Source organism: Arachis duranensis, chromosome 3, assembly GCF_000817695.3.
Source record: "Arachis duranensis cultivar V14167 chromosome 3, aradu.V14167.gnm2.J7QH, whole genome shotgun sequence".
NCBI classification, from domain to species: Eukaryota; Viridiplantae; Streptophyta; class Magnoliopsida; order Fabales; family Fabaceae; genus Arachis; species Arachis duranensis.
The window spans coordinates 11,618,344-11,645,913 of record NC_029774.3 but is presented as its reverse complement, the minus strand read 5'-3'; the positions used below and the strand labels follow the sequence as shown (position 1 = coordinate 11,645,913).

General features: G+C 33.4%; 1 protein-coding gene across 1 annotated transcript; it reads right to left on the bottom strand.

Annotated features, from left to right (window-relative positions):
* Positions 1–3,873: 3,873 nt before the first annotated feature.
* LOC107477590 (patellin-3) lies at positions 3,874–6,423 on the bottom strand. The gene is made up of 4 exons (XM_016097639.3): positions 5,130–6,423; positions 4,934–5,058; positions 4,667–4,817; positions 3,874–4,550 (listed from the first exon to the last, which is right to left on the bottom strand). Exons 1-4 carry the CDS (start codon positions 6,060–6,062, stop codon positions 4,296–4,298), a joined length of 1,464 nt encoding a protein of 487 aa, XP_015953125.1. The 5' UTR covers positions 6,063–6,423; the 3' UTR covers positions 3,874–4,295.
* Positions 6,424–27,570: the final 21,147 nt, after the last annotated feature.

The window sequence follows — 27,570 nt, the reverse complement described above, 5'->3', positions numbered from 1 at the left end:
TAAAAAATTAGTTACCTTAAGCACTAATTATCCCATTTGGTTACATTGATGTCTCTTTGTTACATAGGATCAAAGTCAATCACAGGGTGAAAAATTTCCTAGATCTAGTGCTGGGGAAGCATCTGGATCTATACCAGTTGCTGCATCGTTTATGGGCCAACCATCTGCTTCAACACAGACTCTATTCAGACCTCCATCCCAGCTGCCAAGAGTGGACCAACCAAACTCCAATGCTGCCGCCCCTAATTTCAGACCCAAGCAACCAATTGTCCGGTCCCCAACAAGTACAAATCCACCACCAAATTCACCACCACACACACAACAAACTCAAAGCAGATACACCAATAGGAAACCTTCGAAGGAGATCTTGAAAGCAGTTACTAGTACCACAAAGAGAATTCTCAAGCCTCAGAAGAAGTGAACACAGCTGCATGATTTCTATTTTTTTTTTTTTTTTTTTTTCTAGTTTTTTTGTGGTTAACTCATGCTGTTTAGCTATGTTTTGGATTAAACTAGATACATTGTCATGTAACGTTTTGGTTACAATCCATCCAGAATTACTATCTTATATAATGCTTGCAATAATGTTTAGATGTTCTAACTACAAAATAAAAATGGATTCATTCCACTAATACACTTTTCATTTAAAAGCCAGCAATGGCAATTTCCATTACAACCAATTCCATGTACATCAATCATCTTTGTTCTTTACCCTTTCAAGATACATATAGCAATAACAACTACTAATACACCAATCACAATAATATGCCACAAACTCGTTTTTTTTTCTTTCAATAGACAACAGCTTCCTCTCCAACTCTTCTATTTTTTTCTTCATATTCTGATTTCGAAACAACTGTTCATCAACGTCTACTCCTTCAGCTTCATCCATGGCACCCAATGCTTCAGGCTCTACGGCCCTAATTTATTTCAAATGTTCATCCAGTCAGACAAAGTACCGGCAGTACGGTTCTTTAGCCTGGAAAAAAATTTCAGTAAATCACCCATTAACACCCAGCACAGTCTAATCCAACTGTTGAAAAATCGGTCACTTACCTTGAAAAATGGACACCCGAGAAACACTCTATTAGGGTTACTAGTCGTTCTTGACTTGTACATAATGGCAAAGACGCCGCAATAACACTTTGGCGCAACCCGATCTCGCTCATATCCTCCTAGCACAGCGTATGAAGATCCCCCTCCAGGTCTTGTGCATGAAGAGCTCCCTTCACTCATCATGGACGATCGCAGCATCAACACCCATGTGTTCCTCCAAGGTTTTCGATCAAATAGGGCTCAGGGAAGGGGACGACGTCGTTTGGAGTAAGAAGGATTGATTTGTCCTTTCAAATTTTGTTTCCCATCCAGCTTAGCAACCTAAACGGACAGCTCAGACTCCCCCCAGCCACATCAGCCTTCTCCGGCGCCGTTTTCCAACCCAAATCAACGGAGGGGTTCAATTGTCCCAGATTTTATAAGATGAGGGAGTTAAAGATATTTTTAAATCTTTAGGAACGAAAATGTCCAAATTTAAAAAGGTCAGGGACCGATTTGTCTTTTACTCTTTTTATTATGTATAAATTTTACCATCTTAATTCAAAAATAATTAAAATATATTTTATCACTTTATGAGAATTTTCACTTTATAGAAGTTTGATCTCTAGATATGTTGAAAGCCCAATTAACATCATTATTCGATGTCTTGTAAATTTCTAAGGACATGTTTTCATTTGGTATTTTCTGTTATCAATTTTTTTTGGGAGAAAAAAGAGAAAATAATATAATAAGAACAATAACCTTTTGTTATATGGTTTCTGTTCCAATCAATGATCCCTTCGAGCTGCGAGCAAATGTGTAGTATGTGCGTTCCCATAATAATTGGATTATAAGATCTGGTTCAAAAATGATACCACAAAGAGACAGTGTAATTCTATAATAATTTAACTAAATAACTAAAGCATTGTTTGTTTACTGTCCATGTTCATAGGAGAACCGTAACATATATCTATGTTAATTATGTCTATCTCTATTGGATCTATATCTTACACTAAACACAAATCAAACAGTCTAATTATATCATTGAAAGCTTCATAACCCTTCAACATTCCAGAGTTATTTTCCCTAAAATGCTGTCAAAAGTTCCTAAAAGCTCCATAACCCTTCCATGCGGTGAGTACTCATTTATATTTTGCCATCTTATTCAATTGTAGCAGCTGGCAAATTTTGTCGTGTCCACCGAATTATTGAACTTTGGCCACAAATGGCACCGTGGTTTAAGGAACCTCTCACCAAAAGATGCGATCAACAACCAACAATAGAGGTCCTAAACATCTAAATGAAATTATGAAAAGCAGAAAAGAGCAGTGGCAACCACGTGTAGGATGATTCATCAAATGAAATCCTATTCCTATCCTAGTATTGGAATTTCAGAGCCAAGACTATGTGCTGAGTAATCTTATACTAATCATTGGATTATATTTGGATTCAGAAATTAAAAATATAAATATTCATTCAGAGATATGGGTAATAAAAAGACAGAAAAGGTCACATAAAGACTACTAAAAGAAACATGGCAAGCTTTATAAGCTACAAATTAGGATGCAGACACAGTTATACCGACATGGCCAACTTTGCATGTCCTGTTCAGATGCCTTCTGCATACACTACCCACCATTGAAATATAAATAAATAATTAAATACAAACCAAAAAAAGGGGTCACAAGAGCTCACATGCAACTATGCAAGAATGGTGTTTATCCAACACGTAGAATATCACATGAAATAACAGTATATACATGCATGAAATAAGCTCCTTTCAAGATAGGTCTTCCCCTAATAAGAGCAATTAAAGATATATTCACTCTTAGATTTTACAATGCCTTTCATTAAATCGGTAAAGAACAATTTCCCCATCATATTTCTCTAAAATCCAAATCAAACAAAGATAGCATAATATGGTGCAGATATCATAACCGCTTATGGCTCTAAAATCCAGTCAACACAGAAGATGATAAGACCAAATTATGCAGCTTGGGTTTTTCATGGAAAAGGATGAAAATCCCACACTAATTCAAAGTTAAAGAAACTTCACAAATTTTCATCATTTCAAAGATAACTACATAAGAAATAAGTAGACGGCAATGATAAATTACTAAAGAGGTAAAAAAATAAATTAAAAAAAGATAAGTAACACAAGTTACTAGCTTTAAGTATCCATTTAGAGTGTAGACCCCACCCCCACCAAGAAGAAGAAGAAGAAGAAAAAAGTATCCATTTAGACATCAAAAGTACACAGCCTGTCCTAGTTGGCAGTGGCCTAATAGGAGGACTTTACTTTTCGGAATTAACATTGTATATTTAGTTTTTATTTAACACTTGATTGGTCATTCCTTTCCAAATGTAAAGCATCTGCCACAAATTGCAATCATTGTGAGTTAACAATGAACTATTAAGTATTAACTCAATATATTCTGAACCCCTTCATAGCTTTCAATTTTAATAGTTTCCAAATAAACAAAATGGAAATATCAGATAGTTCCACAAGAAAATAACATTTTTTAAATGAATCAGATCACCTAAGAGACAGCAGAGGGTCACATGGTCGTGAAATGAAACCATATTCTCAACCACTTACAGTCCCCACACCCCACGTAAAAAGGAACTAAAATATAGAACATCATAGAAAAACAGAATTACAAAACTAATACCAAATAGAAAGCTAATGCACAAACAAGAATAAAATGCAATAGCAATCCCTGCAAAATTCAACTTAAACCAAGAAGTCCCAATCCCGATTTAGTTTTTATTGTTCTATATTCTAATTTCATTCAGATATAGAATGAAATGAAGTTGAATAGCAAAACAGCTAAAAGTCCAAAAAGAATATATATGTAACATATATATGGATTCAGAATGCTTCATTGTACAGACAAGGATTCTGAAGTTATAATTGGACCAATTTCAAACTGGATAAGTACGACAACAAAATTTTACATTGATAACTTCTACCGAAGCCTCTACATGTTGGTTTCCCCATCAAGGTGACAGATAATGCTAGTAGATATATAGAATCCCATAAACCAACTCAATCCCATTTTCACGTGCTACTCTATTAAAATAACAATTAAAACTAGCTCAACGTTTGATTGGAACACAAAGTACTAAATACAACAAAAGACAGAAATCAAAAACTCCAAACAACTGACGACCAAAATTATAGATGAATAATGGGCTGAAACGAATGATGATGACATGCATATTTCAGACTCTTCAATTTCCATGTACCCAGAATCACTTCAGTCAGAGTAGGGTTTGATCTTGAACCTGTAAAGAAGCCTCTTCTTTTTCAAGGTGGAGTTGTCAATAGTGAGCAATAATTTTCCCAGGTCACTAACTTTAAAGCTATTGGAAACAACAGGTTCATCAGTTGGGGACATCTTTGTGGCCTTCTGTATAATAACTGCATATCCATCTTTAGCATCAGGCTTGAACTCAGCACTATAGCTAACCTCCCAACCAACCACTCGCAGCTCCCAGACAATAATACATTTCTGCCAAAAAATCAGCAGCTCAGTTCACTAAGATCTTTCTATTTCAGATATTAATGACACTAGTGTTTACAGTTTAAAGAAGTACAAAATAATCAAAATTGGTAATCGCACCGCACCTCATAAATGGCGATCTCTACAGTTTGCTTCGTGGTCGGCTTAAGAGGAATTTCCGTGACAGGATCAGACATACTGAAATCTGGATTGCAGTCACAGAAATCTACACTTAGGCCTCCATACTGAATTGGCACTTGCTCCGGGGAAATATACCTATTAGAGAAAGAAACACCACATAATGTCATAATTCACAACGCAATAAACAAACCAAAAACAGAAGAGGAAACAAATTTTCAGAATATGAATATCCAATAGCAGAAGTTACTAACTTGAAAAGGATATCAGGAGACCTGGATGGCCCTGCAAACACAAGTTTGCTCTTGGTCCTCTGCGTCATGAATGGACTGATCATGGTATAAAATGCAAGATACCACCAGGGAGCATTGATAAAAACCTATTCGTTCACAAGAAGTTGATTTAACAAGCATCGACAAAAGGATGATAATTGAAGGGAACCTAACTAACCTGTTTGGCAACAAACTCGGGGTAGTTATCCTGAAGCAATTGGAGAGCTTGTTTGGTGGCAAGACGAAGCTCCCGTTTGGCAGGGCCAGGGGAATTCTTGAGGTCGTTAACTTGAAAAATGGTATTGATGCCACCGGGAGTGAAGTCAAGCTTCCTAATACTCCTCTCCAAGAACTGAATCCGCCACCGGAGGAAGTTGTTTCTCTTTTCCTCGGTGGAGAAGGTCTTATCATAGAGGTCCTTGTTCTGGAACTCGCCGTAGACGTTGTAGCAGACAGGATGGCCCTCTCTGGAGTGGCCGTGCATGAAGACGACCTTGTCCATGTCATCGCCGAGATCTTCGTCGAGGAGAGCGTCGATTTTGAAGTCCTTTCTCCATCGGAGAGTGCTGTTGATCATGGCGAATGCGTCCGTGACCTTGAAGTCGCGGGCTCTGAGGAACTTGAGGAGGATGACGTCAGTTCTCTCGTCCTTGAGGAGAGGGACTCCCCATATGGAAACGTCCTCCTTAATGGAATCTGCTAGAAGCTTCTTGAACTCTTCAAGGGAAGCTTTCTCGGAATCGGAGAGATCAGAAACCCTATTGCTCTCTTCCTTGAACGATACCAGATTCTGCGGAAGCTTGTCACTGCGCTCTTGCTCTTGAGGAGTGGGATTGGGATTCTGCTCTGCAACTGCAACCACATCCTTTTCCTGTTCCGGTTGGCAAGTGTCAGCTTGGACAGCCTCGGGTGCTGACGTGTCTTCTTCTGGTGCTGGTTGTTCAGGTTGAGGGAGTGGCGGGGAAGGTGGGAGGTCTTTGGCGGTGTTATCACGGAGTGGTTCAGCTTCTGTAGCTAAAGCGAGAGCAGGCACATCAGGGTTCGCCGTTTCGCTATGTGTAACGGTAACGGTAACAGGAGGCGGAGGAGGGTTAGAATCGCTGTCAGCCATTTTGGGAGAGAGCGAGAGCGTGCGGGTGTGAAAGTAAAGAGAGTGGGAGTAGTGAGTAGGTGTGTTGGGTTTTGAAAAAAGACAAGGGAGAGAGAATCACAAAAGTGAGAGAGTTATTAATTACAGCTCAACCCTGAGTCCAAATCGTGAGTCCAAACATGGTTTCAACTTTCAACTCTCTAAACACAACATTCCGCAGCGGTCAAGAATCCTATGCCTAAAAAAATACCTCTTATTTTTTTACTTACCATTCAATTCATTCATCGAACCACGTTCCTTTTCCTTCTTCCTTCAAGAATTTTCGAGAAAATACTTTACACAACCGTATCTTCAGAGTTTCTCAACAACTCCAGCATCCTTCAAAATTTTTGTTAGGCCACCGCTACCGGAGTTGATGGGCAAAAGTGAGGAATAATACCGTGACATTCGGCATTATTTTGTTTATGCCGTAAACGATTAAACGAGATAAATTAATATAAGAGTAATATTTTAAATAGTTCGCAAAGATTTGGTGGTTCGACAAATTTGGTCCCAAAAGAATTAATTAGGTCTCGGATTTCTAAAATTATTAGATATATATTATATAGGTCTCTAAGACAGGTTGAATCAGTTAACATGATACTCTCTCTTACGTAAAAGTTGTAAGTGTGACATGTCAGGTAAAACAACAGGTATTGTGCTCAAGATAAATTAATTTCTGGACATGTAGCTAAAACGACGTCATTTTGGAACAACGCCAAACAACACCGTTTTGAGGGGACAAATTCGTCCCCACCTTTATTTTCTGGTTCTCGAAACTTTGACATTCTAAAATCAAATAGGTCTTTAAAATTTTGTTATAAGTCAAAAAGGTCCCCTAAAATTTTTGTTATAAGTCAAAAAGGTCTCTGAATTTAAGTAGGTACTTTGTATAAAAAAACGTATCCTCTCCCTTTCTCTTTATAAAATTACAAGTGTCCCAAATCTTCACCTAAATTTTACGACCTAACCCTTCATATTCTTCATTCCATTAACGTTTATCTAAGTTCGTAATGGTGCTTTGACGGTGTGTACAGAGACTGCTTGGTGGTGGTGTGTCATGCATATTGTCATTGTTCGAGATAAGTTAGTTTTTGCTGTATTAAATTGGTAGTAAAGAGTGAAGTATGATGAACGTGCATGTGCATGTGATGTACGTTTAGGGTAAATCAAAAACAATTTGTTGTAGGTGTAACTTAAGTGAGAGTTGTGAAGTGGTTACGGATAGATATTTGATAATAACAAAAACAATGTAAATATTTGAATTTTTTATTCTATTATGATGTTGTTATATTGTGTTGGTTGCTTGGTTAACTTGTGACATAGTTTTATCTTTTGGTATTTAGATGAGTAAAGAGATAGTAACTGTATTTCACCATGGTGAAAGTTCTGTTAGAGACAACAAATGGGTACTTGTGCACATTAATGGAAAAGTCAAAAAATTTCTCCCAATAGACATTGACTTGATCTGTTTTTTCGACCTATAAAAATTTTTCTTGGACTTGGGTTACCATGACCACAAGGCAATATATTAGTATGATCCAACTTCTACTAACTTAGAATCTGATATTCACCCAATTAATGAAGATAAAGAGATCAAAGTTCTGCAAAAGAATAAGATATTAAATGAGGATACTGACGAATTCTAATTGTTTGACTGTAATTATACTTAAGATATGTCATTTTGTGTGCTTGGAATTACATATTTTGATATACTTTGGATAATTTTATCATGATTTGATTCTAGTGATGGTTCTAGTTGCTTAATTCGATGGGACTAAATTGACATATATACTATAAATTCAGGGACCTTTTTGACTTATAACAAAAATTTTAAGGGACCTATTTGACTTTAGAACGTCGAAGTTTCGAAAACTAGGGAATAAAGGTAGGGACGAATCTGTCCCACGGCGACATTTGGCATTGTCCCAAAACGACGTCGTTTTAGCCACGTGTCTAGGGACTAATCTGTCCTGAACGCAACACGTGTTGCTTTACCTGACACGTCATACCTACAACCTCCACGTAGGATAGAGAATGTCGTGTTAACCGGTTTAACCTGGCTTGGGGACCTCTATGGCATATATTTAGTAATCTTAAAAATCTGGGACCTAGTTAATTTTTTTGGGAGACAAATTTGTCGGACCGTCAAATTTTTTGGGACCTATTTGGGGTATTACTCTTAATATAATGTAAATTGATAAATATATTACAAATTACATATTTTGGTAAATAAAATAATTAAATTATTTATTTATAAAAAAATCTTAAACTAACTTGGGTTGGTCGAATAGTCAGCTCACTCGTATACTTAAACAAGTATTAGAGATTCGAATCTCGCCTTGTGTATATAACAATTCATTGGCCCGCAATAAACCCTTAAAAGGAGCTCAGATTTGCGATGAATTAGTTCTTACTCTATCAAATTGAAGAATATCGTTGACAACAAAAAATATAGACTCATCAAAATTTATTGTTTTTGTTCATTATTTAATCATTAATATTTAAAAATATCGAATAAAATATATTGTTAGATTATTCAACTAAATAAATTAAATTAAGAATTATTCTCCGCATCCAAATAATTTTAACATTTAAGTTAATTCAAGTGATTTAGAGTCACGCAATTCTTTTTCTCATTTTCTTCTTCCCTCACGCTTCTTCTTCTTCTTCTTCACCTCTAATGTTACGTCTTCTTCTTCTCCTCCTCATTTTTTATTAGTTTTTACTATCGTTACCGTCGTCACCAATACCACCACCTCCTCCTCCTCATATTTCTTCTTCTTTTTTATTGGAATTTCTTCTCCTCCTTCCATTTCATCCTTCTCCTCCATCATTATCATTATTGTCATTGTCGTCTTCTTCTAATACGTATCGTCGTTATCATTATTAATTCATTCTAAATATAATTTCGATTCATTCTAGATTTAAATAAGGTGCACTTGGTCTATGCTTATTTTAAAACGAGTTTACATTCTTAATTTAATTTTTGGTTCATTATAAATATAATTTCAGTTCATTTTTGAGTAAATTAAGGTGCATTTGATCTCGTTATTTTGCAAGATTTAAAATTCTACCTCCTCACCTTCTACTACTACTTCTTCTTCTTATTCTTTTCCTTTTTTTTTCTTCTTCATTTTCCTTTTGTTATAGATTTTCTTATTTCACTCTTTTGATAAGAATAAAACCAAGAAAAAGATAAGAAAAATCAAACAAAAAAAGAAGAAACAAGAATAGAAAATTCCACAAAACTCTTCATTATATTCTTCTTCTTGTCTTGTTCATCTAATCAAATAAAGAAGAAGAAACACATAATACTGCAAAATTACTTAATGAATTTGGATGTGTTTTTGTTCATGATTCAATTTTATTTTTGTGTTTGTTTTCGAACTAAATTTGTGTGTCGTAATCATTAAGTAATTTCGGTTCATTCTGAATTTAAATAAGATGCACTTAGTCTATACTTGTTTTGAAACGAGTTTATATTTTGTATTTAATTTTTGATTAATTCTGAATATAATTTTGGTTCATTTTTGAGTGAATTAAGGTGCATTTAGTCTCGTTGTTATGCACAATTCAAAACTCTTCCTCCTCACCTTCTACAATTACTTGATGGATTTAGATGTGTTTTTATTTATAATTCAATTTTATTTGCGTGTATGTTTTGGAATTGAGTTTCTGTGTTGTAATCATTACGTAATTTCGGTTCATTCTGGATTTAAATAAGGTGTACTTGGTCTGTGCTTGTTTTGAAACGCGTTTATATTTTAAATCTAATTTTCGGTTCATTTTGAATATAATTTCAGTTCATTTATGAGTGAATTAAGGTGCATTTGGTTTCGTTATTCTGCACAATTTAAAACTCTTTCTCCTCACCTCCTACAATTACTTGATGGATTTGGATGTATTTTTGTTAATGATTCAATTTTGTTTGTGTTTGTTTTCGAATTGAGTTTGTGTGTCGCAATAATTACGTAATTTCGGTTCATTCTGGATTTAAATAAAGAGCATTTGGTCTGTGCTTGTTTTGAAACCAGTTTACATTTTGAATTTAATTTTCAGTTCATTTTGAAGATAATTTTGGTTTATTTCTAAGTGAATTAAGGTGTATTTGGTCTCGTTGTTCTGCACAATTCAAAATTCTTCCTCCTCACTTTCTACTGCTTCTTCTTCTTCTTTTTAATTTTTTTCTTCTTTATCTTCTTCTTATTTCATTTTATTATAATTTTTCTTGTTTCACTCTATTAAAATGAATAAAATAAAAAAAAATCAAGTAAAAAATAAGAAGAAACACATAATAGTACAAAACCATCAGGGAGAAAATGAAGAAAAAAAAAACATAGGCGAAGAAGAAGTAGACACTCCGTATATGAATGCGAGTGTAATCACGCTCTTTTTATAAGTGATTTTTGTTGGTGTGACACCTATTTGAATGATTATAAGACTTAGATGTGTAGCAGTTCTCAAATAAAAATATGATATAACAATATGGATATACATGATATAACTAAAAATTTTAATTTCTTTTTTTATTCTAATTCTAGAAATTTTTATTCTATTTTATTTGAATTTCTATCTAGTTCTCTTTATTCCTTGATAGAATATCGTATCAAATAACTTGATAAGTGTAGAAGACACAAGTTGATAAAGTGGTGAGTTGGATAATTAAACTAAGTTGTAATTTTTGATTTGGTCAAAATTAGATAAACTAGCTTAATTGAAATCTTTAACTAAATCAAAAATAAAAGTTGCTAGCAAATCATATGTTAAAAACAAGTTGTACATAATGATAAAATTAAATTGATATTTTATCAATTTGTCATATATGTTAATGAAATTATACAAGATGATAAATTGATAAGATCAAGTTGATATTTATCATCTTAATAAAAATTGAACAAATAGTATCTTATTTATTGTTCATATCACTAGTTTAGAAAACAAAATGCTATTTTTATACTAAAATCAGTCATTAAAATTATCTACCAGTATATTTATATATATAAATACATGTGTGATTTAATTTATTTTTAATGTATATTTATATTACAACTTATATTTTATACTAAAAACTTATTTTAATATACATATAGCATGATTGTTTAAAAAATTATATACAAGTGGTTAAAATATTTATATACAAAATGCTATTTTTATACTAAAATTAGTCATTAAAATTATCTATCAATATATTTATATGTATAAATATATGTGTGATTTAATTTATTTTTAATGTGTATTTATATTACAATTTATATTTTATACTCGGAACTTATTTTAATATACATATAGCACGATTGTTTAAAAAATTATATAAAAGTGGTTAAAATATTTACTAATATATACCAAATTTTACATAAAATTAATGAATGAAAATATAAAAAAACATTAATAAAATCTCTAATATAGATAATTTTTTTATAAATTTTCATGATATATAAGAAGTATTATAAATTTTTTATATATTTTAAAACTTTATAATTTTTACGGCTCTTTGAAAATAATTTCATTATTATTTATAAATTTTAGTTGCGTTGTTTTGTCGGGGAATATTAGAAAAATATCATAATTTATTATTTTTAGTCTTTTTTTTTTGTTTCCTACGGTATCCTCCAATTCAATATGTTAAGGACTAATCTGTCGTGGATTTGAGCTCTATTTAAGAGTCTGATGTTGGTTAATGGGTTGCTGCATGCACAAGGCGGGATTTGAACCCCTGACACTTGTTTAAGCAGATGAGTGAACTCACCAATCGACCAACCCAAGTTGGTTATTTTTAGTCATTATTTAACCATCAATTAATTCTTTTAGTTTAACCGTCTACTATACAAACAAGTCTTTTTGGCATACAAGTTAATACAAGTTAGTCCAAACCCAACAAAAATAACCCTCAATTTAGATTGCGTGTAATTGTAAATATGCTCTTTTCCAACTCTTGAATAGCGCAAAAAACATTATAACAAATGGTTCTTCTCTCTCAATCAAAATTGCAACACTCAAAATTCAAATAAGGATCAAAATCTCTCAAAATCGTCGCGAAAAGTGAAGGAAGTTTCAAAGTTGAAGAAGATGAAGAAGAAGAAGCAGCAGAAGATGAGAAGGAGAAAGAGGAAGATTTTTGAATTATGCAGATCTTATCAGTACAAAAATACCGAAAATTCTTAAACAATATACATAAATATCTTATTGTACATCAAAATTTGCTACAGATACACAAAAATGTTTCTTTTAATGCTGCATTTGTTTTCTTCTTCTTCTTTTTTTTTTCTTATTTCTTTCTTTCTTTTAGTTGAATGAATGTAAGTTCATCATCTTTCAAGTAATTTTACAGCTTTATGTGTTTTTTCTTCTTTTTTATTTGATTTTTTTTATTCTTGTTAAAAGAGTAAAATAAAAAAAACTTGAGAAGGTAAAACAAGAAGAAAAAGATAAATAAGAAAAATAAGAAAAAGATAGTGATGATGATGAAAAAAAAAGAAGAGTAAAAGACGAGGGAGATGAAGAGGAAGAGTTTTGAATTATGCAAAACTTATCAGTACAAAAACACCGAAATTTCTTTAACAATACACATAAATATCTTAGTTTTACACCGAAATTTACTACAAATATACAAAAATATTTCCTTTAATATTGTATTTTTTCCTTTCATCTTTTTTTTCTTTTAGTTGAATGAATGTAAGTTTATACTCTTTCAAGTAATTTTGCAATATTATGTGTTTTTTCTTCTTTTTTGTTTAATTTTTTTATTTTTATTCTTGTTAAGAAAGTAAAATAAAAAAAAACTTAAGAAGGTAAAATAAGAAGAAAAATATGAATAAGAAAAAAAAGAAGAAAAAGATAGTGATGATGATAAAAAAATAAAAAATAAAAAATAGGAAAAGATAAAGAGAAAAAAGAAGAGTTTTTAATTATGCAGAATTTATTAATATAAAAATACTAAAAAATTTTAAACAATACATATAAATATCTTAATTTTATACCAAAATTTATTACAAACACACAAAAATATTAAAGAGTTCTTCAAGCAGTGTGATCCTGGTAAGCTACTACTGAACTTTCATTTCGTCAATTACTTTTTTTTCCCTACGATTTTTAATTTTGTTTTAGTAAAAAAGATAAGTCAAAATTGTGTTTGAATTTGTGCATTGTTTGGTTCTGAATTTAAGTTTTCCTTAGAGTTTGAAGCTGCAATTTCCGGTTTTCTATGCTAATTTTCCGGAAACACTATGCAAAATGTTAAGTTTCAAAGATCAATAAATAAATAAAGAAAATAAACGAAAAAGTAAATTCAAATATGAGAAGAGAAATTTTTTTTTTAATTATGCAAAATTGCTCAGTATATATACAATGAAAATTTTTAACAATTTACATAAATATCTTAGTTTTATACCAAAATTTGTTATAAATATATAAAAAAATATATTTTTTTAATACAGAACTCCTACATTACATATAATTCAAATCATAACGATGAACAATAATTTTTATAAACGAAAACAATATTATTCACCTATAGAATTATAAACTACTAATATAAATATTAACTAGAATCGATCCACACCTCACCCACTTTGTTTGATTCAAAACAATAATTCACTTTGCTCTAGTTGAAGTTACTATCTGAACTTGAATTATTCATTATCTTCAAAAACGAGAAATCACGATTTCAGAAACTAATTTCAAAACTTGATTTCAAAAATATAGAGAGCGAAAAAAATCGTGAAAAACAAAGAAAGAGAACGCAGAGAACGAAGGAAGAAAAACGCAAAAAAAACGCAGGGATAGAAGATAAAAAACGCTGACAAAATTTGAAAAAAGAAATGAAATCCTTTCGAAAAAGACAGTTATATATTCGCGCGTTTATTGAAAAATTGGTTAGATTAGTGAGCGTGAGGTGAATTATGTTAAAGAGACATGTATGAACTTGTATCAAAAAATTACTTGTATGTGGAGAATATTTGATAATTTAATTATTTTAATTACTAAAATTGTATTACCAATTTTTATCGCATTGATTTATCTCGTTTACACTGACAAGATACATTCCTAATTATCTCATTTACCGTGTAAACAAGATATGTGTATTTGTAAATATAAAAATATAATTTTTATAATAAAAAAACAATAATGCTCCACATTCATGTAAAAAATACATGGATGTTATCAAAGTCTTTTTTGCTATACATGCCTCCTCCAATCTCCAAATCGTTTGTGATTCACACGCTATATATAACGTAAACCTTCTAAGACATTTCCTCAACGTAAACCTTCAGCTGCAACCTAAATCTTCTTCTTTTCTTCTTCTTCTTTTCTGCTCGTGTTATAGGTTTCATCGTTCTCTTCTGCTCGCGTTTTCTTTCTTGTTCTTCTTCTTCTTCTCTGCTCGCATTCTTTGTTATGGATCTGGATTGATTTCAACGTAATAAGTTTTGCCGTTCTTCTTCTTCTTCTTTTTCTTCTTCGATGTGGACTTCTTAATTGAAACAATGAATGAATCAATTTTAAATCAGTTGAATGAGAGCGATTTGGATTATTCTTCTGAAACGAACCAATTTGATGAGGTTTGGATTATTCAATTTTGAATCAAATTCAATGGAATGCAATTGCTAATTTTATTTGAATTGAATTGAATGGACGGAAGTGTTCTGAATCTGAATTGAATTGATAACATCTAAATTGTAGACAGAGGTGTTTCGAATTTAATTTTGTATAATGGATTATGTTTCGTTCACTGAGTACTACACAATTATTTCAATGTGAGTACGTGTTTCGGTTCATCATGTAGAAAGTTATTTGAATTTAATTTTATATAATGGATTATGTTTTGTTCACTCAGTGCTATAGAATTGTTTCACCATAATGACATTTTGGTTCATTATGCAGAAAGCTGTTTGAATTTGAATTTATATAATGGATTATGTTTCGTTCACTCACTACTATACAATTGTTTCACAATGAGTACTGTGTTCTGTTCATTATGTAGAAAGCTGTTTGAATTTGATTTTATATAATGTATGATGTTTCATTTACTCAGTACTATACAATTGTTTCACCATGAGTACGTGGTTCGGTTTATTATGCAGAAAGCTATTTGAATTTGATTTTATATATTGTATTATATTTCGTTCACTTAGTACTATACAATTGTTTCACCATAATGACGTGTTCGATTCATTTTTGTTTTGCACAATTCAAAACTCTTCTCCCTCGCTTTCTACTGCTTCTTCACCAGAGAGAAGGAGAAAAAGACAAAAAAATACAGCAGCAACAAAAACAAAAGAATGACGATAAGGAGAAAACACGTGAAGAAAAAGGAACGCGAAAAATAAAGAGGAGAATGAGGAGGAAGAGAAACGCAAAGAAGAAGGCAAAGAAGAAGCGCAGGAGACTAAGAAGAAGAAGAAGTGTGGGAGAGAAGAGAAGAAGAAGAAGAAGAGAAGAAGCATTGGGCAAGAGCGGTCGTTTCGTGTGTGTTGGACGCGTATATTTCATGTTTCATTTAATGGTATTAGATTTTTTTGGTGTTAGACCAACTTGGATGGACTTAGATACAAAATTACATGGATGTGTAACATGACTAGTAAAAAAATATTAATAATTTAAATTAGACAAAACTTTTAAAAATTGAACGTTTCAAATAATAGAGAAGATGAGTGATTTTAAAATAATAAAAGAGATAGGCGATTTTAACTAACCAATTAATGGGCGACTGAGTGTATCATGTAATTTGAAACTATCCATTTAAAATCAATACATTATTTTCTTAGAAACCAACCCATTTAAACTATAGTAAAAAAGTTTAGTGTTAATTTAATTTTTTTTAAAGTATGTTTCATTAAAAAAATTATAATTAAAATTTGGCTCTTAAATTAAGCTCTTAATAATTAAATTGTCATAATAGAATAAAAAATTATAATAAATAAATAATTTAAATTGCTTACAATAATATAATATTTTTTTATGAAATATTAAATATATATTTTTCTATAGAATGAGTAATAATTGGTTTTATTATTAGCATTGTAATGTATTTTTTTGCTATTAATTTAAATGTGTTGGTTTTTAAGAAAATAATGAGTCAATTTTAGATAGACAATTTTAAATTATGTGATACGCGCAGTTGTTCATTGATTAGTTAGTTAAAACCGTTTATTTAATTTGTCCTGTTATTTTGAAATCATTCATCTTTTCTATTATTTGAAATAGCCATCTTCCCTATTATTTTTGAAACGTTTCATTTTTAAGAGTTTGGTCTAATTTAAATTATTAATATTTTTTATTATTTTCAAAAATTATACTTTTATATTTACAAATACACATATCTCATTTACACTGTAATCAAGATAATTATAAACGTTTTCGTTTATACTGTAAATGAGATAAATTAATACTACGTATATTAATAAATACGTTACAAATTATATATTTTAATAATTAAAATAATTAAATTATTTATTTTAAAAAAATTCCCTCTATCAATGTGATATTCCACTAATCCTGACAAAAAAATATTTTGTAACAATCAAAATCATTTTTTTTTTCCATCGGGATTTACCTCAAATCAATTGAAAACTTCTATATTTGGCTTGTGGTATAAAAAAGGTTACATAAAAAAAATTGAAAGAGTCACTTTGAGATACTTCGAGCGAAGAAGATACTACTCTATACACGTTAACGATGAGAAAACGCAATGAATAACTAAAATCTAAAAGCAACTTGTTTTTTGCAGGCATGATACATGAAGTCCTAAAATAGGAGAAATTTTTTCTATTTTTGCAGCTTAAGGGTACGAAAATAGTATAATTTTATCCCGTTAATTGCAAACATACAACTAAATACGTAAAATAATAGATTTTTGTAGTCGCATTTAAATTTATAAACAATTTGCAGTCATGCTACATATCTATATAAATCTGCATTCAAGCTGTCCCAAGCCTAAATCCAAGCCTAAAAACACTCACACACATTCTATCTAATTAAATGAAACATGACTTTCACGTGCTCAACACACACAAAACCGCTATTTCATTCGCATTTCATTATGAAAAAATGTTCCTTCTTCTTTAACACACACGAAACCGCTCCTTCTCTTCAAATCTCTCTTAAAATCACTCGAACTTCACTCACGCTCTCTGCAGAAACCAATATTGGAGAAGAATCGCGACAATATTTCGTAAGAAAGAAGCACAAACGAACCACCACAGCAACAGAGACTGACGAAGGTATGAGAAAAACTACTGTTCATTTTAAATATTATAATCTCGTGTTTCTCCTAGTTGCATTTTAGGTTTACTGGATAGACTTGCTTCATTTAGTAGATCAACGTATTCTGATTCTATTTTTATAGCGTAGCTAGGGTTTGAAATGAAATGTGTTCTTATTTTCATTCAGTTCACTGGAGTTGCTATTTTTTATTCACTTGATTGTTAGTATGTTCACTTGAATTCTTTTGCATGCAAAAATACTATTCTTGATGAATAAATATTTATAACATTTTACTCAGCACATGCATGTTGCTTGGTTCAATGGTGTTACTCATTTTCATTCACTTGATTGTTAGTGTGTTCAGTTGAGTCCTTTTGCATGCAGAAATATTTTTCTTGATCATTGAATGCCTATCACGTTTTATTCAACACATGGATGGCGTTTGGTTCAATGGAGTTGGTTATTTTCATTTACTTGATTGTTAATGTGTTCAGTTGAGTCCTTTTACATTCAAAAATGCTTTTGTTGCTGATTGAATGCTTATTATGTTTTATTCACAACATGAATGGTGTTCAGTTCAGTTGAGTTGGTTATTTTCATTTACTTGATTGTTAGTGTGTCCAGTTGCATTTTTTTATATGCGAAAATAACTTTGTTGTTGATTCAATGTCTATTAGGTTTTATTCAACACATGAATGGCCTTCGGTTCAGTGGGGTAGGCCATTTTCATTCACTTGATTGTTAGTGTGTTCAGTTTCATCCTTTTGCATGCATGAATGATTTTCTTGATGATTGAATGTTTATTAATTTTCAGTGGAGTTGATAATTTTTTATTCAACTAGTTGTTAGTGTGTTCAGGTAGCTTCTTTTGCATGCAAAAATACTTTTCTAGGTGTTTCATAATTTATTATGTTTTATTCAGTGCATTAAGTGAGTTCGGTTCAGTGGGTTGTGACATTTTCATTCACTTGATTAAGATATGCATGCTTGTGCTTGTCAGTGTATTGTGTGAAGTATTGACCAATTTTTTTGTCCTTACAGCAAAAATGAAGAAGACAATGGTGACAAAGAAGGAGAAGCCGCGCTATAACGTAAGTACATTAAATATATTTATCCGCTTTGATTCGAATAAAATCTATTTTGTATTATAAATATACCGTGACATTCTGTTTCAAAACCTTGTAGAAAACTCACGATTGCAGATGCCAAATAAAGGCAATAGCGACAGTGTTCAGGATTTTGAGTCACAAAAAGAAAGATGTCGTTGAAGAAATGGGATTCGGTGCCTTAGCACATGTCCCGGAAATGAACATCTCTCACACCCTTTTGAGAGAATTGATTGATTGCTATGATGAGTATCATGGATGCCTAAAAACTCTCCATGAAAAAATATACATAACACCTCACAAGATAGCAGCTGCACTGGGCATAAGCCACGACGGTAATACACTTTCCACTTTCTGCTTATTTTCGGTTCATTGATTCCTTTGATTTCTGTTCATTTGGGTACAGAAAATTAAACTGAGCCTTTTTGGGTGACTTGTTGCTATCAAAATATTGTAGGGAATCGTTTTTCTGAAAAGGTTGAGTATGGCAAACTGAATGAGGCAGACAAGGTAATATTTGATAGCCTCAAATGTGTTACGTTGGCGACTTTGACAAGGTCTGTCCTGTATATGAGTGTTGAAGGGGAGGAGAACCGGCAACAATTTCGGAGGACTTTTGTCGTCTTCATACATAAGTGCTTCTTGTTGCTGACAACGGTAAGCATGGCCTCCCCGATCCATAAGCCGTCTATCTTTCATGTGGACAACATCCGACAGTGGGATTAGGCAAATCATGTGCTCAGCTTCTTGAGGAAGGGAATCGAGAACAAAAGAAAGGGAAAGAAACAGTCCGTTGATGGTTGTGTTTTTGTTTTGATGCTTATGTATTTCCATGAAACCAAGTTCCCTCGCTTGAATGGACCTGATGCTTCCCTGCCACCGTGGGTGGCCCACTGGACAAAGAAGATGATGCTTGACCGGATTTCACAGGAAGCAACGGACACAATGGTAAATTAAACAAAAATTTCTCCCTAAAATTTCTCCTAGTTGCATTTTAAGTTTATTGATTGAGTTGCTTCATTTAGTACATCGACTTATTCTGAAACGTGTTCTTCATTTTGATTGTTTGTGTGTTCATTTGAATCCTTGTGCATATAGAAATATTTTTTTGATTAAATGTTTATCACGTTTTATTCACCATATGAATGTTGTTCAGTTCAGTGGGGTTTGAAGTTTTAATTCACCTGATTCTTAATGTGTTTAGTTGAGTTCTGGTGCATGCAGAATTTTTTTCTTGATGAATGAATGTTTATCACGTATTATTGATTAGATGAATGGTGTTCGGTTCAGTGTTTCTACTCATTTGGATTCACTAATTGTTACCGTATTTGCTCGTTTCAGATGCTTCTAAAATACTCTGCTAACTAAATAAGTTTGTGTGTTTAGGGACTTTTGTATAGAAAGCAAATAAAGGAGAAAAAAATAAAAAGAAAGAAGGTGGAGAAGAAACCAACTTTTTTGAAGGGGAAAGAGAAAGGAAAAGAGAAGAAAGGAAAAAAAGAAAAATGTTGATCTGGATTCTTCTTCAGAAGAAGACACTTTTTCCAAATCTGAATCCGAATCCGAATCCGACAAAACACCGCCAGCCAAGAGAACAAGACAACCAAGGCTGGTTAAAAAATAAAATATTGTTGAGACGAATTCAAAATAAACAAGAGAAACTTAAAGCAGTCCCACGGATTCAGAAAGCAGAAGTGAATCCGAAAACTAGTAAGTTTGATGTTCATATTGGTTTCGCTTTACTTGTATTTGGTTAAAATTGTTCTTATGCGCTTGTTCTTATGTATTTCAGAGAAGAAGAAATTGGAAAAATAGCAACAAAGAAAAGAAAACAACCACAGAAGGTGGTTACAAAAGAAAGCAAAAAAATGAAGCATGTGCCCACGAATTCAGAGAGCACAAGCCAATCTGAAAGCTAGTAAGTATCAGGTGATGTTCATTTATGTGATTGTATGATCTCGAACTGGTTTAGTTTTGCTTTTCTTTGCTGAAAATTGTTTCATTCAGCACATGAATTACGTTCGATTCAGTGGGCTTTGTAATTTTCGTTCACTTGATTGTTAGTGTTTTCACTTGTCCTTTTGTATGCAGAAATATTTTTCTTGATAATTGAATGTGTATCACGTTTTATTCAGCAAAAGAATTGCATTCGGTTCAGCGGTGTTGCTCATTTTTATTCACTTGATTGTTTGTGTCTTCAGTTAGGTTCTTTTGCATTAGAAATGTTTTTCTTACTGATATTTGTCTCCGGTATAAGTTCGATGTGTTTGTCTATGTTGCAGAAAAAAAGAATTTGAAAAAACACCCATAGTAAAAAGAAAACAAGCGGGGAGGTTGACCAAAAAATAAACCAAATCAGGAAAGCTTGTTTTCACAGTTTCAGAGAGTAAAACTAAATCTGACAAGGAGTAAGTTTCTCAAATCATATTTTTGGTTATTCATACTTTCGTTTTAGGTTCATTGATACTTATTTTATGAATTTTCATAACTGAACAAGAAAAGAATAGCGCTGCAGAAAGAGGAAGAAAGGCGTTGGAGATTTTAAGAGAAAATAGATCAAAGAAAAGAAACGATGGAGCTCAGACAACAAACGTTGCTCCAGATAGGTTTGACTCCACAAAGGCACGAAGTGATTTCTCTGAGATGTAAGATTCGGTTTCTTATATTGATTTCTTTTTCTTTATTTGCTAACATTTGATAGAACCTCTTATAATTCCTCTGGATTCAATGAGTAATACTTATTTATCTTGCTTAGACTGCCAACTCTAAATCTGGGTAGCAAACCTATCTTACAGACTGAAGCAAGTTCTACACCGTCTGTAAATGTTCCGGACAATACCAGGTAAATTCGTTTATTGCAGGCTTTACTTTTGGTTCAATGGGGTCCAGAAATGAACTTCATGTGTTTCTAGACCGCTGCTTTTAATCTTGGTTGCTGATTTTAATTTGGTATCTTTTTTATTAGGAAAAATATCCCGAAAATCCCGATACAAGTTTTTTGAGGAAAGAAAATCCATCAAAAGAGGAGTTTTAAAACTCTATCAGTGTAAGTTAAAAATATTTATGTTGCTCTTTTAAATTTAGGTAATAAATTTTGTTTAATTCATCACACGGAAATCGTGTTTAAATGTCAGTAGCACCACACCTGTTTTCGACCTACAAATAATTGAGGTTTGAGAAGAAACTCGTTCTCAACCTTTGGAAATGTGAGTTTTTTATTGTGCAAATTTCGGTTTCTCAAAACCTATTCTAATTATTCAACATTAACTTCTTCCTTCTTTATATTCCTTAGAGATCCTATTGCGGTATCTCTTTCGAGTTCTCTTAAGGAAGAGTTGCTGAAAGATGACTATATCTATATCCCTTATAATAATGATTAAGTTGCACATAAAAATTTTTTATTAACTTTAATGGTATAGGATAATAATTTGGGTTCATTATTGAACTGTTTTCTGTATAATGCAGCAGCCATCTGAAAACGCAATAGCGACCCTGCAAAAAAGCACCGTCACAGCAATCGGAACAAGAAGCACCTATTGATGTGTAAGTTTTGCTGCTTGTACAAATCTTGATAATTTCAGTTCACTACATGGTCTAGTTGTGGTTCAGTTGCTTCAAAAATAAATTCAACGTGTTCTTATTTTTGGACTTTCTTCTGTTTCTTACAGCTGCCCTGCGAAACCCAAAAAGTAGGTGATAAACCCCATTTGTAGGGTTTATCTTGTATTGATTTTAGGGGATTTTATAACCTTTTACCCACATTTATTCACTGAAATAGCATGGTTTTGTATATTCTCCCTTAATTGTGCTTAAGAGTGAAAACATGCTTTTTAGAACTTAAAATAGCTAAATCTAATTCTCCTTGATTCCATTAGATGCCTTGATATGTTTTTTAAGTGATTTAAGGTTTAGGAGGCAAAGATTGGATCAAGAGAATGAAGAAAGAAGCATGAAAAGTTGGAGAACTCATGAAGAAATGAAAGAACCGGAAAGCTGTCAAGCCGACCTCTTCGCACTTAAACGACCATAACTTGAGCTACAGAGGTCCAAATGATGCGGTTCCAATTGGGTTAGAAAGATAACATCCGGGGCTTCGAAACGATATAAGATTTGCCATAGTTGCATCGTGCATAGGGGCGCGCACACGCACGGTACGCGGACGCGCCAATGGTGGCACATGACCCACTTAAAGCAAAACGTGGCCAACGAATTCTAAAGCCTTGTGGGCCCAATCCAACTCATTTCTGATGCTATTTAAGCCAAGGATTGAAGGGGGAATGAACATACTTTCATGCTTTAGATGTTAGTTACCATTAGTTTATAGTTTAGTTTTAGAAGTAGTTTCTAGAGAGAGAAGCTCTCACTTCTCTCTAGAATTAGGATTAGGATTAGGATTAGTTCTTAGATCTAGGTTTTAATCTTTGCTTTCTTCTACTTCTACCTTTCAATTCTTTGTTGTTACATTCATCTTCTTCTATTCTTTTATTGTAATTTCCTTTATGGTTGTTCTTATACTTTGTTGTAGATCTACTATTGTTCCTTCCATTTTTATTTTGTTGTAGATCTACTATTGTTTCTTCTACATTCTTCCAATTTAATAAGAGGTAATTCATACTAAATGTGTCTTCTTTGCTCTTCTATTGTTGATCTCTTGTTTTTGTAGTTATAGATTCCTTTAATTCTTGCATTTAATAATGTTTACTTCTATTGCACTTTATGTGTTTGTTGAAATGTCTCTTTTAGTTTTAGTGTAGATTTTGTTCCTCTTGGCCTAGGTAGAGTAATTAGTGACACTTGAGTTATCTAATTCTTTTGTTGATTGATAATTGGAGAGATTGCTAATTGATTTGGAGTGCACTAAAGCTAGTCCTTCCTTAGGAGTTGGCTAGAACTTGTGGCTCAAGTCAATTCATCCACTTGACTTTCCTTTATTTAGTAAGGGTTAACTAAGTGGTAGCAATGAACAATTCTCATCACAATTGAGAAGGATAACTAGGATAGGACTTCTAATTTTCATACCTTGCCAAGAGCCTTGTATAGTTGTTAGTTTATTTTCATTGCCATTTACTTTCATGCCTCTTATCAAAACCCCAAAACAACTCCAACCAATAACAAGACACTTTATTGTAATTCCTAGGGAGAACGACCCGAGGTTTGAATACTTCGGTTATTAATTTTAGGGGTTTGTTACTTGTGACAAACAATCTTTTGTATGAAAGGATTATTGTTGGTTTAGAAACTATACTTGCAACGAGAATTCATTAGTGAATTTCTAAGCCGTCAAAAATCCAATCATCAGTAGGCTACGGAGGAATCTTCCCTGAGGAAGACAGAGCCAGAACCTCCGTTGAATGTGTAAGTTTTAATTAATACCATTTTTTATAATCTTATGTGTTATATACTACTTTTTCATTGTTTCTTTACGTTGTAATTATAATTCTTTTTATTAATTTTAATGGTATAGGATAATAATTTTGGGTCGTTATTGAACTCTTTTATGTTTAATGCAGCAACCCTCCCGAAGAACAAGAGCAAAAACGCCAAGAAGTTATGGCGGCACGGCAATTGAAAGAAGAAGCACATCCTAATTTGTAAGTTTTCTACTTGTTCAAATCTGGATAATTTCAGTTCACTGTTTTATTTTGTTTCGGTTCACTGATTTCTTTAATCCAAAAATCAATTACTCTCTCTGTTGTCTTGCAGTGCTTCTTGTCCTAGGCAATGGGAAGATGATGTGCCTTCCTTCAGCCTTGGGATAAGTCCCTTAGCATCCAACCAACTCCCCCATCTCAAGTGACAGTGACTCAACCAACTCATCCCTCTGAGCTGACGGTGTTAGATCTTGAAGTCCTGACAGATGCCACGGTAGATGCTGGGGTGAGGACATCATTAAAGTTTGCTGAAGTAACGAGTGCCAAGCCGAGTTTCACAGCTGCTGAACTTTACAAAACTCTGGAGAAAGAAAGATAAATCACGGAGGAGTTGAAGGAGAAGTGTTATCATTTGATGAGACATGTCAAAGTAACTAAAGATGGTACCGATGAATATGTCCCCTTATTCATCTTGAACCATAAAGTGAATTTCAAGTGGCTTAGACATCACTTCATGTCTCTAATACCCGAAGAACAAGTGGAAAGCACGGTAAATTCTTTGCCTATTGCATTAACATTAATGATTTTTCTAGAGACTCTAATATCGCATATCTCGTAAATTTTCTTCTTGTAGGTGGGCAATACACATTGCATGATTCTTAGCAACATGAAATGTCCCCAATTTGAGAAAGATATATACTGTGTGCCAACGGATATTGTGGTAGGCCAAATTTTTTATTCCCTGCTGATTGAATGTGTATAACGTTTTATTTAGCACATTAATTGCGTTCGGTTCAGTGGTGTTGGTCATTTTCGTTCACTTGATTGTTTGTGTTTCAGCTATGTCCTTTTTCATGCAAAAAAATATTTTTCTTGATGATTAAATGTGTATCACATTTTATTCAGCACATGAGTTGCGTTCGGTTCAGTGGAGTTGTCATTTTCATTCACTTGATTATTAGTGTCTTTAGTTATATCCTTTTATTTAGAAGATGAATGGTCTTTTACTGGTTCTTTTGTGATTTAAATGAGGTTTGTTTTAGAGATGTTTGTGTTGGGAAACCATGGCGCGGATTACCTTGATCCAAAGACCAAGAAGGCCTACCGGTTTGATGTCGAACGATATGCACACCAACGCCAGTTTCTGGACAAAAATCTTAGGCTGCTAATTAGGTCTCATCTTCCTAGGGTTGTGACTCAGAAGGAAAGATATTCTATTTCATTTCCTGCCTTATCTAATGGTGGAGGGGGCTAATAAATCGGTATGAGTCAATCTGTGGTCTAGGCTTCTTACTTCCTGGCAAAGGACAGGACGGCAATACCAATCGATATAAACTGATCATCTGCCTTTTGAAGGGCTTGTATTGCTTTATGCAGGACGGCCTTAACACTTTTTTGAATGACTTCTCTCCCTTAACAGTTGAAGTCAGGGCTGGCCTGTCTGACCCTTCTAAGTAGTGGCATGTCTGTCTGCCTATGGAAATTCTCTAAAAGCTACATCAAATCCTTAAGATAAAGTCTATAATTTCTAAGCCTACAACGACGACTATTGAGACTAACTATTAGTCTCTCAATCCCCCGAACAAGCTAATCCTGAGGTCTAACTAGAAGATAACTTTCTTCCCAAGGCCTAGCTGAATAGATTCATTAAGGGCTTTGAGATAGCTACATCATCTTAGACTATAGACTGCTGCTTTTCCTCATATTTCTTTTCAAGGTATTAGTAACGAAGGCGTCAAGAGTGGTTGCCTTTGTAGCTGCGCAGCCTTTATGGATATACTTTTTTCGCATCTCAAGTTGCTTCTTATATTCTCTACGGCATTGACTTAAACTTCTTCGATTCCTTTAGCTCTAGTAATAGGGTCCCGGAGTGTCGGCAGCGAAAAAGTTAACAACCCTGCCCTGGTCATGCTCCACACCCGTGAAGCACTCCCTCCAACCTAAGGGACTGGGGAAGCCTTTGCCCCGTACGCTTTTAGGTACTATGGGGTCGGCTGCCCTACCACGGGACTGAAACAGCAACTATCGTCACTTCCCCACACCTGTGGGTAAGTGCCTTGCTTTCAAGACTAATAGTAGAAAGTCTATTACTAGTATATTGTAGTCCTCTATCGCTCGGGAATCCCACCCGGGATTCCCTCACTTGACTGACCCTGCGGGACTATTACACCTATTCCATTCCTGGATTCTTGGCTGTTGTGGAGAATCCATTCCTTTGTTTATTTATGAAGAAATCTTGTTCGAAGGCTTCAATCCATTAGCCCTGCTTTCTTGTCAAGCAAGGGAAGGAATGTTCTCATTTCAAAAGTGAAGTGAAGCATGGATGTGGTTTCATGCGAGAAACTAATATCAGAGGCTGGCAGCGGTAGTTACATGATCTGAGGAGAGGAATTGAATGCACTGTTAGCAAGAGAAAGGAAAGATAAGAGGAGGTCTTTATTTTGTATCTCCTTACTACACTCGTAACCCAGGAACAACCCCTTAAGGTGCATCCCAGGCGAGTAAGCCGACTACCTCTTTTGGTCTACCATGAATGGACTCGAAGGATCATAAATTAATAAAGTAAGTATTTGGAATCAGCTAGCTGGAAGAGTATTCCCCTTTAGGCATTAAGAACTCCAGAAGAAGTTGAAACCTAACGTGTTGAGGCTATCCAGCAGTGTTTTCTTGAAGCTTGTTAGAGCACTGGAGCAGAATAGGTAACGAGTAGCTCTTTTTTCACAATCCATTAGGCTCTTCGATTTTCTTCTTAATCCAAGAAACCACATATTCAATATCAATGGAAGTAATTCACCCCAAGGTAAGTGAATCAAAATAGTCCTAATTTTTCCACTTTGCAAAATTCTTACTGATATTATTGACAAACCCCATTTTGACGGTTTATCTTGTATTGATTTTAGGGGATTTTATCACCTTTTACCCACATTTATTCAATGAAATAGCATGATTTTGTATATTCTCCTTTAATTGTGCTCAAGAGTGAAAACATGCTTTTTTGGACTTAAAATAGCTAAATCTAATTCTCCTTGATTTCATTAGATGCCTTGATATGTTTGTTAAGTGATTTAAGGTTTAGGAGGCAAAGATTGGATCAAGGGAATGAAGAAAGAAGCATGAAAAGTTGGAGAACTCATGAAGAAATGAAAGAACCGGAAAGCTGTCAAGCCGACCTCTTCGCACTTAAACGACCATAACTTGAGCTACAGAGGTCGAAATGATGCGGTTCCAGTTGGGTTAGAAAGCTAACATCCGGGGCTTCGAAACGATATAAGATTTGCCATAGTTGCTACACGTATGGTGGCGCGCACGCGCAAAGTACGCGCACGCGCCGTTGGTGCACGTGATCACTTTATGCAAACTCGTGGCTAGCGAATTTACAAGCCTTGTGAGCCCAATCCAACTCATTTCTAATGCTATTTAAGCCAAGGATTGAAGGGGGAATGAACATACTTTCAAGTTAGTTACCATTAGTCATAGCTTAGTTTTAGAACTAGTTTCTAGAGAGAGAAGCTCTCACTTCTCTCTAGAATTAGGATTAGGATTAGGTTTAGTTCTTAGATCTAGATTTAGATTCATCTTCTTCTACTT

Coding starts and splice junctions, on each gene's coding strand:
- LOC107477590 (XM_016097639.3), bottom strand. CDS start 6,062: ATGGCTGACAGCGATTCTAACCCTCCTCCGCCTCCTGTTACCGTTACC. Junction 5,059..5,129: donor CCGAGTTTGTTGCCAAACAG/GTTAGTTAGGTT, acceptor GTGAACGAATAG/GTTTTTATCAATGCTCCCTG. Junction 4,551..4,666: donor TAGAGATCGCCATTTATGAG/GTGCGGTGCGAT, acceptor ATTTTTTGGCAG/AAATGTATTATTGTCTGGGA.